General features: G+C 38.4%; 1 protein-coding gene across 1 annotated transcript in view; it reads left to right on the top strand.

The window, feature by feature from the left end:
- The window catches only part of kiaa0825 (KIAA0825 ortholog), a 137,336-nt gene that overhangs the window by 39,747 nt on the left and 83,851 nt on the right, over positions 1-13,738 (top strand). The window contains exons 16-22 of the mRNA XM_087794667.1: positions 1,931-2,110; positions 4,256-4,489; positions 4,558-4,862; positions 6,120-6,226; positions 9,065-9,209; positions 10,765-10,920; positions 13,345-13,439. Of these exons, the coding sequence (XP_087650793.1) occupies positions 1,931-2,110; positions 4,256-4,489; positions 4,558-4,862; positions 6,120-6,226; positions 9,065-9,209; positions 10,765-10,920; positions 13,345-13,439 (1,222 nt within the window). The remainder of the gene's footprint in view (positions 1-1,930; positions 2,111-4,255; positions 4,490-4,557; positions 4,863-6,119; positions 6,227-9,064; positions 9,210-10,764; positions 10,921-13,344; positions 13,440-13,738) is intronic.

The raw sequence follows: 13,738 nt of genomic DNA, 5'->3' as shown, positions 1-13,738 counted from the left end.
TGTGTGTGTGTGTGTGTGTGTGTGTGTGTAACAGCAGGGACGGTGTGTCTGTCTTAGAGGCTTTCAATCAACTTTTTCCTAAATCTTGAGACATTTAAAGTAAAGCCGGTCCAGACACGAAGACAGATGTACAAACACGCAACTATGTTTTTTAGTCACTTCGGGAGTTCCTGCTTTCAATTACTGATGATTGAGAAGAGAGCGAGGCCGTTGCTGGTCGACTGGTTCTCCGGAAGATAAACAGGTGCATGTCTTGGCTTCGCAAAGTTGGATCCACCGTTAGCCAGAGTTGGATGGCAGAATACAACGCGCTGATTGTGTGTTAGAGGAAAAAAGCCCACAACCATGTGTGAGTCTTCCATAATAAGAGCATTGTTAAAGAGGAGCTCGAGTCAAGTCACCAATTTATTGTCCTAAGAATCAACCTTCGGGGAAACCTGAAACACCAGGAGTCCAGTTACCATTTTGTTCAGTTTTCTATCACATTATTCTTTTCAAATCTGGTATTTTGGTCTGTTACGAATTGATTTTTGGTCTTCGATTCACAACTTTTTTTGATCCTTTACGTGTAGGTCCAGCTTTGATTGGACCAACCCTCTCCTAGTTAAAAAAGTAACCAGTGATGCGTTTCTTCAACAACCAGCCCTCAATAAAAAAAACTACTGCTAGGGCTTTTCAAATATAGCATTATCGAGTAAATCAATTAAATAAGAAATTTGTCACAGCAGCAAGTTCACTGTAAGAAAGGCTCAAACATAAGTAGCCAATATATAGTAATCATAATAATACCATTAATAAAAACAATGATAATAATAACGATAGTAATAATAATGATAATAATTAGGTAATAATGATGATAATAATATGAATAACAATGACAATCATGTAAATAATATTGAGAAAAATAGTGATAATAATATTGATATTAATCCCACTAATAGAAAATAAATAGTAACTTAAAAATATGACAATAAACAGTAAATAGGCAACACAATAAAGAAGATCAGAATTTTCGTGGAAGGGGAGTTAGAAACACTTATTAAAACATGTTGTTTTATTAAATAATCTGACCACAGTGGGCAGAAAAGAATGAGCTCTCTGATTTTTTTTTTGTTGCATTACTTCATATATATTATTATATTATTATATCAAAGTATATACTTGAGTATTGTTTTGATTGTTTAATTGCTTTGTGACCCTGGTCTGGAAAAGCGATATATAAATACAAATTACTTACTTACTTACTTTTTTGACCACAGGATGCAAACACTTTTGGTGTACAAACTTTCAAATGCTTCACTCTTAACCAAAGTTTCAGTATCAAGTTTGCTACAAAAACTTCAGAATTGTCAGGTTTCATCTCCCGAAGGAGGAGTTCGACAGACTGTTCCAAGTCCAGCACTTTGAGGGCGACTGGCTTTTTCCCTGATAACCTCTGTCAACTTTACACACTCCTTTCTGCTACACACACGAAAAACAACATCTACATAGGTATATAGACATCCACATGGGTCGCACATACACACACAGACACACACACAACGTCATCCTTGCCCCCACGCAAAGACAGCAACCCCCACAAGGACACCCTGTCAAATCCTCTTCCTTCTCACTTCCTGTCTGCATGTGTGGCAGATCCAGCAGCCAGGGGCTTTGAAATATGTTTCCTTTTCAGCTTTGTTTCTCCCCCGATTCTGTTTTTCCCCTCCATCTAACACAGATGTGGAGGTTTTTTTTCTGTATACCGCTATATCTTTTGTTCCTTCTTTTCTGTTAACATTTGTCAGGCTTGGGCAGCCTTGACATTCTCAGCGTGTTGTCGGTATTAACAAATTAAATTTAACGTTTTTGTAAAAGACGCTTTTGTTTCTTCATTATGTTCATAATGTCTGAGTATATTTAATGTTTTTTTTCCATGTTTTCTGTTCAGGTTTTTGCCAGAATTGTGACTCAGTGGGTTCTAAAGAGAACCGCGAGGCTGCCGACGACTTCATAAAAGCGCTGTTCAACATTTTCATCTGCTTCAATGATTATCCAAAGGCCTTGACTCGGGCCCTGCAGCCGTACCTGGAGAAGACACAAGCCTGGGAACATCTCTACGCACTAGCAGGTAAATAAAGCATCTTCTGAAAAGTTTCAATGTTAAAATTCACTTTTTCTATAAACTCAAGTGATCCCCATCACACTCACGTTGCCAGTGGTTATTAGAATGTTGGGTTGTTGCATCCCAGCATGCATTGCAGAGCTGAAACACATCTATTGTTTGTACCTTTTTTTTTTTACCATTTATATGAATTAAGTTTTGATATTTCCTTAATGCAGGATTTTCTACATCATTCTGGTTACATGAAATAAATTGAAGTCATTCGGGTGGTTACATTTTTATTTTATTCTTTTTTTTCACAATATCTGTTATAGTTGTGTTTAATATTTTAAAGTTACGACCAGTGCAGTATAACAATGCACTTTACAACTTTGCCTGGGCAACCCAAAGACAGTTGGTTGGAGAGGGAACTTTTATTACTATATATTATAACTTTTATTCATTTAAAAAGTACTTCGATCAACTTTGGATAAAAATAATTTTAAAAAAACAACATAAAAGTGCATCTCTCTTTTAGTTGTAGTGCTTGTCTGTGGCAATTACACCTTTTTCCAGTGGGGGGAGCCAGAAACAAACAAGTTCAATCTTCCTTAGTGCTTCTTTTATATCTTTCCAATGTTACGCAATGTTATACATAGAGTTTTTAAAATCAATAGTGACAAGGAGTGTTAGGGAATGTTGGCCACAAAACGTCTTTCCGTGAACCACAATTGGCCCACGGTCCCTTAGTTTTCAGATGTGGTCACCATAAAATGTTTTTCTTTTTCCGCTGTAAAACTACTTTGTAACTGGTTTACTAATTAGTTTTGTCAAATAATTAACTTTTAAATAAATATATATCGATGTAGCATTTGTCAGATAATTATATCATTCGAACGCCTTTAAAGTTTTTATTAAAGCTAATTAATATTTATATTGAATTATTTTCTTTCGACGTGTCAGAGGAGTTTGACTCAATCTCAACTACAATAGATAAAAGACATCATTGTGTGTTTTCTCGAGCAGATACATTCACACACTCTTAATCAGAACTAGTGGACACGATGATTTCACGTCACCTTTGAATAGTAATTATTTTGACATTAATTCGGGTGATTGGAAAAGATGATCGGGTGACGACGGGAGAGCGAGACGAGTCAATATTCAGAAGCCTGGAGGTAATGTCCTCTAATAACCATCGATTCATATCGTCTTTCACCTAATTACGGGCCAAAATCTTTGCATTTTTATTTTGTTTGCGAAAACTCTCCGACTCACTGTTGGTTCCTGAGTTAACTGAGTGTGACTGATTCTCCATTTACGCAGGTGTTTCATCACACACTAGCAAGTTCCTCCCGATCAATAGTGGAGTCGATACCATAGCAGGTGGTGCACAATGTGATAACAAAGTGACTTTGAAAGATCTCTCTGACAGGCCACGAAGCATTTCAGCCTCGCAGGGCTACATCGTTTTTTTGTTTTTTTTGTGGTTCCGCTCTCTTCTTTGATAGCGGGACAAAAGGTCGGATTTCTGTCGGATTCAGAACATTTCCAATGGTCGGACTGCGTTTTTTTTATCTCTCAGTTGTAGCTTTTTTAGCTTTCCCAGCTGCTGTTGCTGCTGCCGTACATGCTTTACGGTCTCCTTACAACTTCATCTGCAGCTCATCGGTGCTCAGTGTGAAATGTATATTGAAGATCGGGGGGCACCTGGAGAATCCAGGGCACCTGGATAATGTTGATATTTTGACTGTTCCTATCGGCACATCTGGACGGGGATTGAAAACATCTGAACGGAGCGCCACATCCAATCCAGGAAAACAGACTTCAGAGCTCCGAAGCTCTAGTTTGACATGTTGAAAATAGTTTTATTGATTTGGAAGATTTGAACTTCTGATACGTCATCTGATTAATATCACTATTGATTTCGTCAGAAGTGTAGTCACGTCTTAAAGTGGTGCTTTTGATTCCCATCTGGAATATCGTTTTCATGTCGCAACAGGATATTTTTCCTTCAGCCGTGTACGTTTCATCTTCGTAATAAGACGCGGTAATAACGTCCTCATCCGGAAAGTAATCAAAAGGCCAAAACCGAGCACAATCCCAGTGATTACGAAACTTCCCCTGACAGAGAAAAACCTTCAAACTTCATTATCCTTTTGTTTTCTGCAGACTCCAGTGAAAAGGTTCCCGTCATCGTGGGTTGTATCCGTCCTGTGGTGATGACGTCCACCGACATTCTCCTCAAACAACTTGTTCCCATGGTGATGAGTTGGCAGGTGAAAGACGAACTTAAAAGCCCGGTGTTCAAGCAGGAGATACCAGATTATGTTCTGGGTAAAGTGCCAAAAGACTGGAATTACACCCCCTTGGATACGCTTAAAAGAGAATCTGATTGCTTTAAAAGTAAGTATATCTTTAAGCTTAAGAATGTTTTAACATCTACTAATTGAGGACATTCTTTCCCCTTGAAGCTGTCATACCGAACGCCATCCAGGCCTTGTCTTTCATTTTCACCAACCTTCCCCTCGTTGTGTCTTCTCTGCCTTCACCCATCCGTTACCTTTTCCAAGTGGCAGAGAAGCAACTGTCCCATCATTCCCGACAACTGCGCTCGTTCGGGCTGCTACTCTGGGCTTTGCTAAACGGCCTCATTCAAGGACTGGAAGATCCACAAGCCCTGGAGACGATCAGTGGGTTGTCCCTGGACTGCAAAGCCAAGGACCGTCTAGCTCTACTGGCAGAATGCCTGCAGGTCTCCATGGGCATTCAACTGAAGGTAATGAGGATCCTTTCTGGACCAAAGACAATACATTACATGTGATGACTCAAATTATTTATATCAAACGATGTTTGGTGAGCTGATTCTCAACTGTACTGAAGTATTATTTGCACAGTAAGTTAGTGTTTTGGTGAAGATAAGTCATCCATTGATCCCTTTGAGGAGAAATTATTTTGTCCAGCAGCAATTATACATCCATCCAAACAAACATCTATAAATACATATAAAGACAATCAAATAAATAAACTAATACAAACAAATAAATACAATAAATTCTTACAAAACATGTAAAAATAATTAATAATTTAAAAGTTGCTAACAAAAAGTTAAAGTGCATGTCAAGCATGAGGGAGAGATCTGTTGTAGCATCTCATGGCAGAAGGAACTAAGGACGTCTTAAAGCGTTTCTGCAGTGCATGGAGAGGAGCCTGTTGCTGCCGTAACTCTTCTGAGCTGCCATAGTGTCATTCAGAGGGGGTCGAAGGTTATATAAGAGCCTTCATCCTTTTCTCCAGCACTGCTCCCACAGAGTCCACACTTTAAAAGTGTCATATCATAACAAAGTTCTCTCAAGAAACTAGTCCATAAACCATATTGCAGGAATGAAAAACAGATCCCAGCGACTCAACTATGACTGGATCCCTCAGAGTGACCCTTTAAAATCAGAATTTTTAAGATTAAACTGGCGATTCTGAGATTAATGTGAGGCTTTTAAAATGAGAATTTAATGAATTAAAAAATACTTTCAAATAAGAATCCTGATATTCAAGTGATACTAAGGTGATCACTCTGAGAATAAAATTACTTTTTTGTATTTAATATTATATTTAAGAGATACAAAGATAATTAGGATATTCCAAAGATATTACCAACGTAGTGAGGAAAAGTGGAAAAAATCATCAGGAGTTTTGGACCTGATGTTCATAAACTCACTGAATACGAGTCTCATAAAACAGTATTTACAAGGAAAATAAACAACAGAAAAACAGAACCAACTCATATTAAAGTGGCACTTCAAGACGAATCCATGAAACAACAAACATTCTAGTATTTGGTAAATGCTAACCATACTGTCTGTAATAAGCGCTAATGGAAAAACAGAGGAATATAAATCATCAAAAACATTACAAACATAATATTTTTGACATATTTGAACACTGTGCTCCCCTTTGTTATTACATTATAAGAGTGTTTTGTTTGTATCCATTATTTTATGCACTTTTCACTCGTCTTGCTTTCTAATCATGTGACTAGGGAGTCCCGAAATCCACTGTCCACAAAGTTCTTCAAACACTGGAAGAAAAAAGACCCAAATGGATCAACTTGCAGCTTCAAAAGTCGCGCAAACTTTGCTCCGACAGGTGAGATATTCAAGCAGTTTTCTCTAAATTAGTTTCAAATGTTTCTGAGATCATATGTTTTGTCAGTTTGTCTTATGTACCGATCAGATTTATTAATGTATACAAATGAAGCATTAGCGAAGGAGATTGAAATAAATACAACTGACTGATGTAACATTTAACAATTGACATCCATTTGAGACGCTGAATAGAACGAGCGCATCATATGTTATTTTTAATTAGGCGTCCGGACTCTGATGTATTACACCGTTCCATCATCTTTCAAGTAGAATATCCAGAGGCGAGCTGAACGCAGGGAAGCCGGGCATAAATGATGGACATGAACCTTGACTGAGTGGTCCACAGGCGGCAGTGATGGGAAGCCGGCTTTCATTTTAAGCTGATCTGTGACCTTTGTTTTGTTTTTTTCCGCCGCTCGTTCCCAGAATCTGTTTCCCTGGTCGCTCGCTCCATCACAAATATGACTCCGGCATCCGTCTTCATAAACCCGCAACATCCACAATTAAAAAAAAAACTGAAGAATGAAATTATTTAAAAAAAACATAGGTCGGCAGTTAGAGGAAATCCAGTTTGTTTCAGTGACAGGAAGAGGAAACAAAGAGTATGGGGGGGGGAGTGGAAGAGTGAAAGAAGGGTGATTATGTATCACCTGTCGCAGTCATTCAGCGGGATCATTACTATTCATTAAACTAACCTTCACAGGGAAGTGACGCCCGGCTTGTAAACAATCAGAAAACACTGTCAGACAGCGAGGCAGTGAGCGCGAGACAGAGCAGTGGATGTAATAACTCCCCCCACACACACCCCAAAAAAAAAAGAAAAAAGAAGCACTTCCACTTCACTGGCACCTCATACAGTACAGAAGAGCAGTTGCCCAGCGTGAGCCCTCCTATCTCCCCTGTAACCCCCTCCCCTCGTCACCCCGCCTTGTCTTTGCAAAGTAATTTGTAGAGGAGAAGATTATTGTTCTCCATCATGGTGACCCTGGCCGGGCTGACGGGATGCATACACAGATGAAGATGAATGCAGTTATTCCTTGGCGGAGGTCTGCCTCTTTCAGGGCACATTGGCCCTAATGACATGATTGATAGGCTGTCCCAAATCCGGAGGGGCCCTCATTAATCACCCCGCTGACTGAATCCAATCATCTGCTTCACCTGCACAGTGATGGACAGGAAAGGATACAGCACAGGTGCTGACACGGATGCACAGCCATCGTCGCCGGCGACACCGGCGCCGAAGCCGCGCACGAAAAAAGAAAAAAAAAAAGAACGAGGGAGGTCGCGTCGATGAGACGAGACTCTTCTCCCTTTGCTGCTCTCAATGTCAAGCAGCCAATGACTGCCTGACAGCGGCAGCGTTTCGCCGGTGAATAATTACGAGACGGGAGGTGATAGAAGGAGCGAAATGTAGGAAAAGAGCCATGATGAAGTGAATGAGATCAGGTCGATGATAAACTTATCCATACATGGATGTAGTACATGAGGTCACGATTTAAAAAAAAAAAAAAAGATCAATAATTATGGAGACTTTTGATGAACGCACTTTGTGATGAATTAATATAATTCATTTCGATGTTTAGTTCATGCAACCATTGATTTATTGCTCATCTGCAGATGTTTTTCCAACATAGCTACATGTACCTAAGGGGGGCAGTAGAGAGCACCGGCGTAATAGCAAGACATACTTGGATTTATCTCTTTGAAACAAGTCCACCCCAAAGATACACACAGGAAATAAACATATACAGTACAGGCCACAAGTTTGGACACACGCTTTCATTCAATGTGTTTTATTTTCATGACTATCGTAGATTATCACTGAAGGCATCCAAACCATGAATGAATAAATATGAAATTATGTTCTTAACAAAGAAATGTAAAACAACTTTTTCAAAGTAGCCTCCTTTTTTTCTAATTACTGCTTTAAAGACTTTTTTTCTTGAAGAATTCAAGAGGTTGTTTGGGTTATTTTGTAAAATTCCTTGACTTTTTAATGGAGTCGGGTCCAACAGTTGTGTTGTGCAAAATTCAGGTTGAAAACAGCCGACAGCCTTATTGGACAACTGTTAGAATTCATATTATGAGAAGATCCTATCAGCTAAGTGACCATCATTACTTTAAGAAATGAAGGTCGCCAGCTCAGAAAATGGCAATTGATTTATTTTCTAGGAACATGTAGCTTAAGTGGTTAAAGTTGACAGAAATAGTCTTAATTTTTAACCATTATCATTATATCAATTCGTTTTAAAAATGATATACTACTTTTTAATCATATATTTTACTACAGGGTTACATTACCATTTATTTATTTTTTATAAACTACAGCTAGCAAATCAAAATAAACTCCAGTTATATATATAAAAATAATGATAATAATGAGCCAGAAAATTATTTTTACGGACCGACCTTCAGATAAAAACAGAAAAAATATAATATCATGACATGCAAAATAAAATTAAAGTTGTATGTATATCTCTGCACCAAGAATTCCTATATAGAATTTGTGTTTTACTCATTCTCACTAGTTTACCAGGTTACAATATTAGAGTAAACTTGACAAAGCAAGTGAATTTGACGTGTCAGGAATGTTGCTTTTGTGAACATCTATCCTGTCTTTTCAAAATAAAAGACTGCTCAGACAGGTCTAGAAAGGTGCATTACAAATAACTATTACTTACTTATAATGAATTCAAACATAAATTAAATGTGCGTCTGGGCAGCAAACGCTAGACTACCCTCCTTAAGCTAATGTAATCTAAGTCTATAACACCTATTTTCACTGTGCTGTTACCGTTCTTCTCCTCTTCTCTCCCCATGCTCCCGTCAATCCTCCCAGTGTGTTCGAGCGAGCGAAAGAAAGTGGAGCTTCTGAATGTGAACTGACTGAGCAGGAAATGTGCCTGATGCTGCTGGAGGTCTGCCACCAAGCAGGTGGCAGCGACTACCTGAGGCAGATCCATCACATCATCCAAGGCAATGAGGTAGGGAAGCACTGCCTCTCCCCAGCCGTTAGCTGGCTGTTGACTAGGGGGGGAGACAGACGACAGCTTCTACTGCCGCCACTCGCTCTGATGAACGGCTTTTTTTTTGTTCGGGTTTGTTTTCGTTGACCTGGAGGGTTCAAAGCCCCAAAATTAATTTGACACTCTCGTCTGTCGGAGGGAATGACTTCAAGCCGACAAACGAGTGAAAGTGTGAATGAAAGTATGCAAACGCATCTTTCATTTAAACCTCTGTTCTTGGACTGTTATGTTGCCTCACCTTGATGTTCTGGATTAGATGTTTTAGTCTCACTTGTTTTTCTGCCACTATATCTATAAGGGCTTGAACACATGAACAATATTTGCCTACTTCTTTCAAATGTATTTTTTCTCTCTGTAAGTGGAATTTTTCAACAATATATATACACTTTTGTTCACTAATTTTAGCTGGTATTTCTTCTTTATTTTCATTTTATTAACTTGTTTGTTTTCTTATTTGATGTTCCTCTCGATAAGTCATATATTGAGTTATATCTGAAGTATAATGTACTGTTGATTTTCCTTCTCTTATACTGTATGTGAGCAACTTATGATTTAAACTCCAGCACAGAAATACGATAAATGACCGTTAAAAATGGACTGAATTCGCTGGTTAAAAACATTTTCTAAAGAACATTGTGTGATATTATTGTTATATTTCCAATTTTCCAATATATTTATTCATGTTCATACATTCAATTTAACAGTATCTGAATAAATTGAATTCCCTTAATATAGTCATTTTCCCCATTCTGTCATTCTCATATAAATAGTAAAATATAAAAAATATCATGTCAACTTATGTTGCAATAACTGAATTTGTGTATATTTTTCCTGACATACTGTACATTTTACAAATAAGTTCCTAATGCACATACCATCACTTTCCCCACAAACTCTGGTTAGACGCGCGGGTATGTGGGGGTCTAGACCTGGAAAGACTGTATGTTGGTGTGACATTAGCATGATATGTTGGTTGAATCCGTAATCAGCCGATTGTATTAACCTCAAGAAACATGGCCATTACTTCTATATGGGCTCAGAATTGTCGTCCTTCCTGCTCAATGTTTAACCTTCCTTATGAGATTTGGACGCTAGATTGGTCTGGTCAAACTTTAAACATAGATCTACTGTATATTTCTCACATGTTGCCCTTCATACATGACTCAAACGCACGTCATTATTATGCACTTAAATTAGAAATGGGTTCCGATGAGGCGGGAAGAGTGGCGGCAATCTGTTCCTTAAGGACGGAGCTAGCTAGCATGTGAACAGCCGTCGTAGTTTGGCAGTCTCTCCGGGACGTCGACGCACCTTTGCGCCTCCCATCGTACCAACGCTCCCCATCGCGCTACATATGGTGTCGGAAATGTACGCATGTGAACTGTGGGGAGCTCGGATACGAGGACGTGGGAAGTATGTTCCGACACTTTCCATAGGAAAAGATGCGTCATCTGTGATGTGTCGTCTGTACTTGACTGTTAACAACATTTTTGTTCTCTTGATGCTCATTTAGGAGTTCCTGATCTCCAAACTGTGTGGTGTCGGGCTACCATCTCCGATGGTGGATTTCAAACATAGTTTTAGGGAACACGGCGATGCAGAGAAGAAGACGAACCATTTTAATCCGCTTCGCCACTTCGATAGAATTGGTACAAAGAAGTTAAAACAGGTGAGAAACACATGGATGCGCCAATATGTTGCTTTTAATGGTTGGTATATGGGATCTGTACATTTGGGGTTTCTTTGCCCAAAATGCCCTATTTTTTTATTAATAGTAGGGGTGTTTATTGGCAATAATCTGGCGATACAATACTTGTCACGATACAGAGGCAACGACACGATATATTATATATTATGTGATTCTGTAGGAACAAGGATATATGTGTAGTATTGTACTTTCTTCTGGTGTTGTTTGTTTTGAAACCAAAATTCGTCCAAACATCAGTCGACTGTATCCTCTCGTCCTTAGTCATCGCCCGGATCTCACTGGAATTCATTGTTTAATTGACTGGAATTCATTGTTAAACTTCAACACAAAGATGCTGTGGATATATAACAATATCTAATTATCTCATTTTACACACACTTTATTGAACTATAAACCATAAAATAACCAAGGTAACACAATAAATGATTTGCAAGCAAAAAAAGACAACCCAAAAAATAACCTAATAGATTAATGATATCATAATAATATCACCCTATTGATAACTTCTAACACCCTTAACTAATAAATAATATTAATTTGCCTTAATACGATTAAGTATAGCCCAGATGATGATGTCATGGATTTGGAAGCTTGTGATTTTGGTTCATTGACAACATTTGAGTGAATTAAATGCAAATATCTTCTATATAGATATAATATCTTATATCTTTTTAATTGCATCTGGTCAGACAATTATGTTTGTGATCATAATGGGAATGTGACATAAGAATGTTTCTTATTAATCTATATAATCTTTATTATAAAATGGATGCATTATTAGGCCAAAAGCACATTGCCAAGCTTGTCCTAAAACACCTTATAGATAAAAAAGTCAAACTCAGTGAGACACATTTAGAAGGAAATTCATCAAAGATTCTTCAATTTATTTGGTGAACCAAATGTGTTTGACCAAAATCACACAAGAAATTACACATAAATAAATATATTTTAAGAAATTAATTTTAAAAATACAAAAATCTCCCTGTCATGTGACAATAGAAAATTAGCTGAAGTGAGTAGAAAAGAAATAAAATAAGTATTTAATTTCAAAACATGAAAAAAATATACGTATAACATTTTGAATTTTGCGATAAAATACAGCATTATTTATTCATGTGACAGTTAAAGTAAATACAAATGGGGATCTTCACTCTTTTACACCAGTTTAGACATCTGGAATACAAATGTAATAAAAAAAAAAAGTAGGTGACACACAGGATTTGCCTTCTGAAAACCATTTTTAAAAATATATTATAAACCGTCTCAGATGTTTAAAGTTCTGGCTTCTTTTTCCACACACAGTCGGGGTTAGTTCCAACTTCTCTCACCACCAGAAGTGAAATGTTGAAGGTGGAAACCTGCCGGAGTCCCGAGTGTACCGGGTTATGCAGAATTTTTCTAAAGTCATCCGGTGTGACTTCTCTTTACCCTTAGAAAGAGAAAAGCTTGAAAAGGCTAGAATTTGTCTTTCAAGGAGATCGGAACGGCGGCGAAAAAAAGTTTAACTCCATCCATCAATCTAGCGACTTTAGCGCGCGAATGCTAAGAAATTATGCTGATATCGCAAAATCAAAGTGCCTTTTTTGTTTCTTAAGGATTAAAGTATTTATACGTTTGCAATCCCTTTGTGATGCGGCTATGTGGAGACTGTTGTTTTTCAAGACCAGACACGTTTTAATCCGAGGACCGACGGCCTGTTTTTCGGCTTATCACAGGAGGCTGCATAGCTTTGCATAGAAACACCTTATTAAGAGAATGATTAAAATGCCTCATCTGATACAGGCTCCTGAGCTGTTTGTCAAGTAGAATGCTAGAAAGGAGAGCGGGATAAGTTTCATCCATCAATCCATTTTTGAGAAATGACCACCGAAAAGGATGGATGATGGAAGGAGCGAGTCCTCCTTTTTGTCAATAAAACCCCAGCCTGAAGTGGAATGTGACATTTAAGCCATCAGGACAATCAGATTTTTATAAGCGTTCCCAATATGGTGCTTTAATCAATTGTGTTAAAGGGTGTCTGGGAAAGTGTAACGCAAGTGTGTGTGTGTGTGTGTGTGTGTTGGGTGTGTTTTGGCGACGAGCCATTTGAAGACAGAGGGAAGAGCCGAGCGGTCAGAAGAATAACGACTCCTTCCCAAAATTGATTTATCTTTCTAGAAATGATGGCTACATCCCTCCAAATGGATTTATAAATTAATTGCTGTCTTATTGGAATAAAAACCTGCTTGTGCAGACATGATTGATCGGCCGGAATCAGCGGCCTGCGCTGGGGACCCCCCCCCCCCACGTCCTCCTTTGTTAGTGGGTCCCAGCTGGGGCAGTAATGCACTGATGCTATTAACCCTGATTAATAACTAACAATACACTATCCTCGTACATCAACAGAGTGCCGTGGCCGACTGGTCGTGGGACTGGACGCGCCTGCTGCCAGCCTATCAGGGCATGAATCCGGTCACCTTCAAGTCCCTGCTGGCCAACAGGTAGAGACACATTTCACTCGTTACGTACGAAAAAAGTGGCGAAAAGGAAGCGTAGGTGGAGAAAATGTAGGCAGTTTTAAGAGTGATGTATCACCGAAGTTGCAGGATAGTCTTCTGGACTATAGAGTTGACCTGAATACAAGCCGCAGATTTTGTGTGACATTTAATATCTTAACACATCCTATTTCTGAATAGTACTTCTAACACGGCAGTAAAACAGCAAGATAAAAAAAAATGACCAACCTACCACAACAGTAACTTTTCATTGCTTCTGACAGCGTTTGACTTTGAGTCACTTT

The sequence above is a fragment of the Callionymus lyra genome, chromosome 1, assembly GCF_982586985.1.
Source record: "Callionymus lyra chromosome 1, fCalLyr1.hap1.1, whole genome shotgun sequence".
Taxonomy (NCBI): Eukaryota; Metazoa; Chordata; class Actinopteri; order Syngnathiformes; family Callionymidae; genus Callionymus; species Callionymus lyra.
Note: the sequence above shows the minus strand (reverse complement) of the source record. Positions and strands in the feature narration are given on the sequence as shown.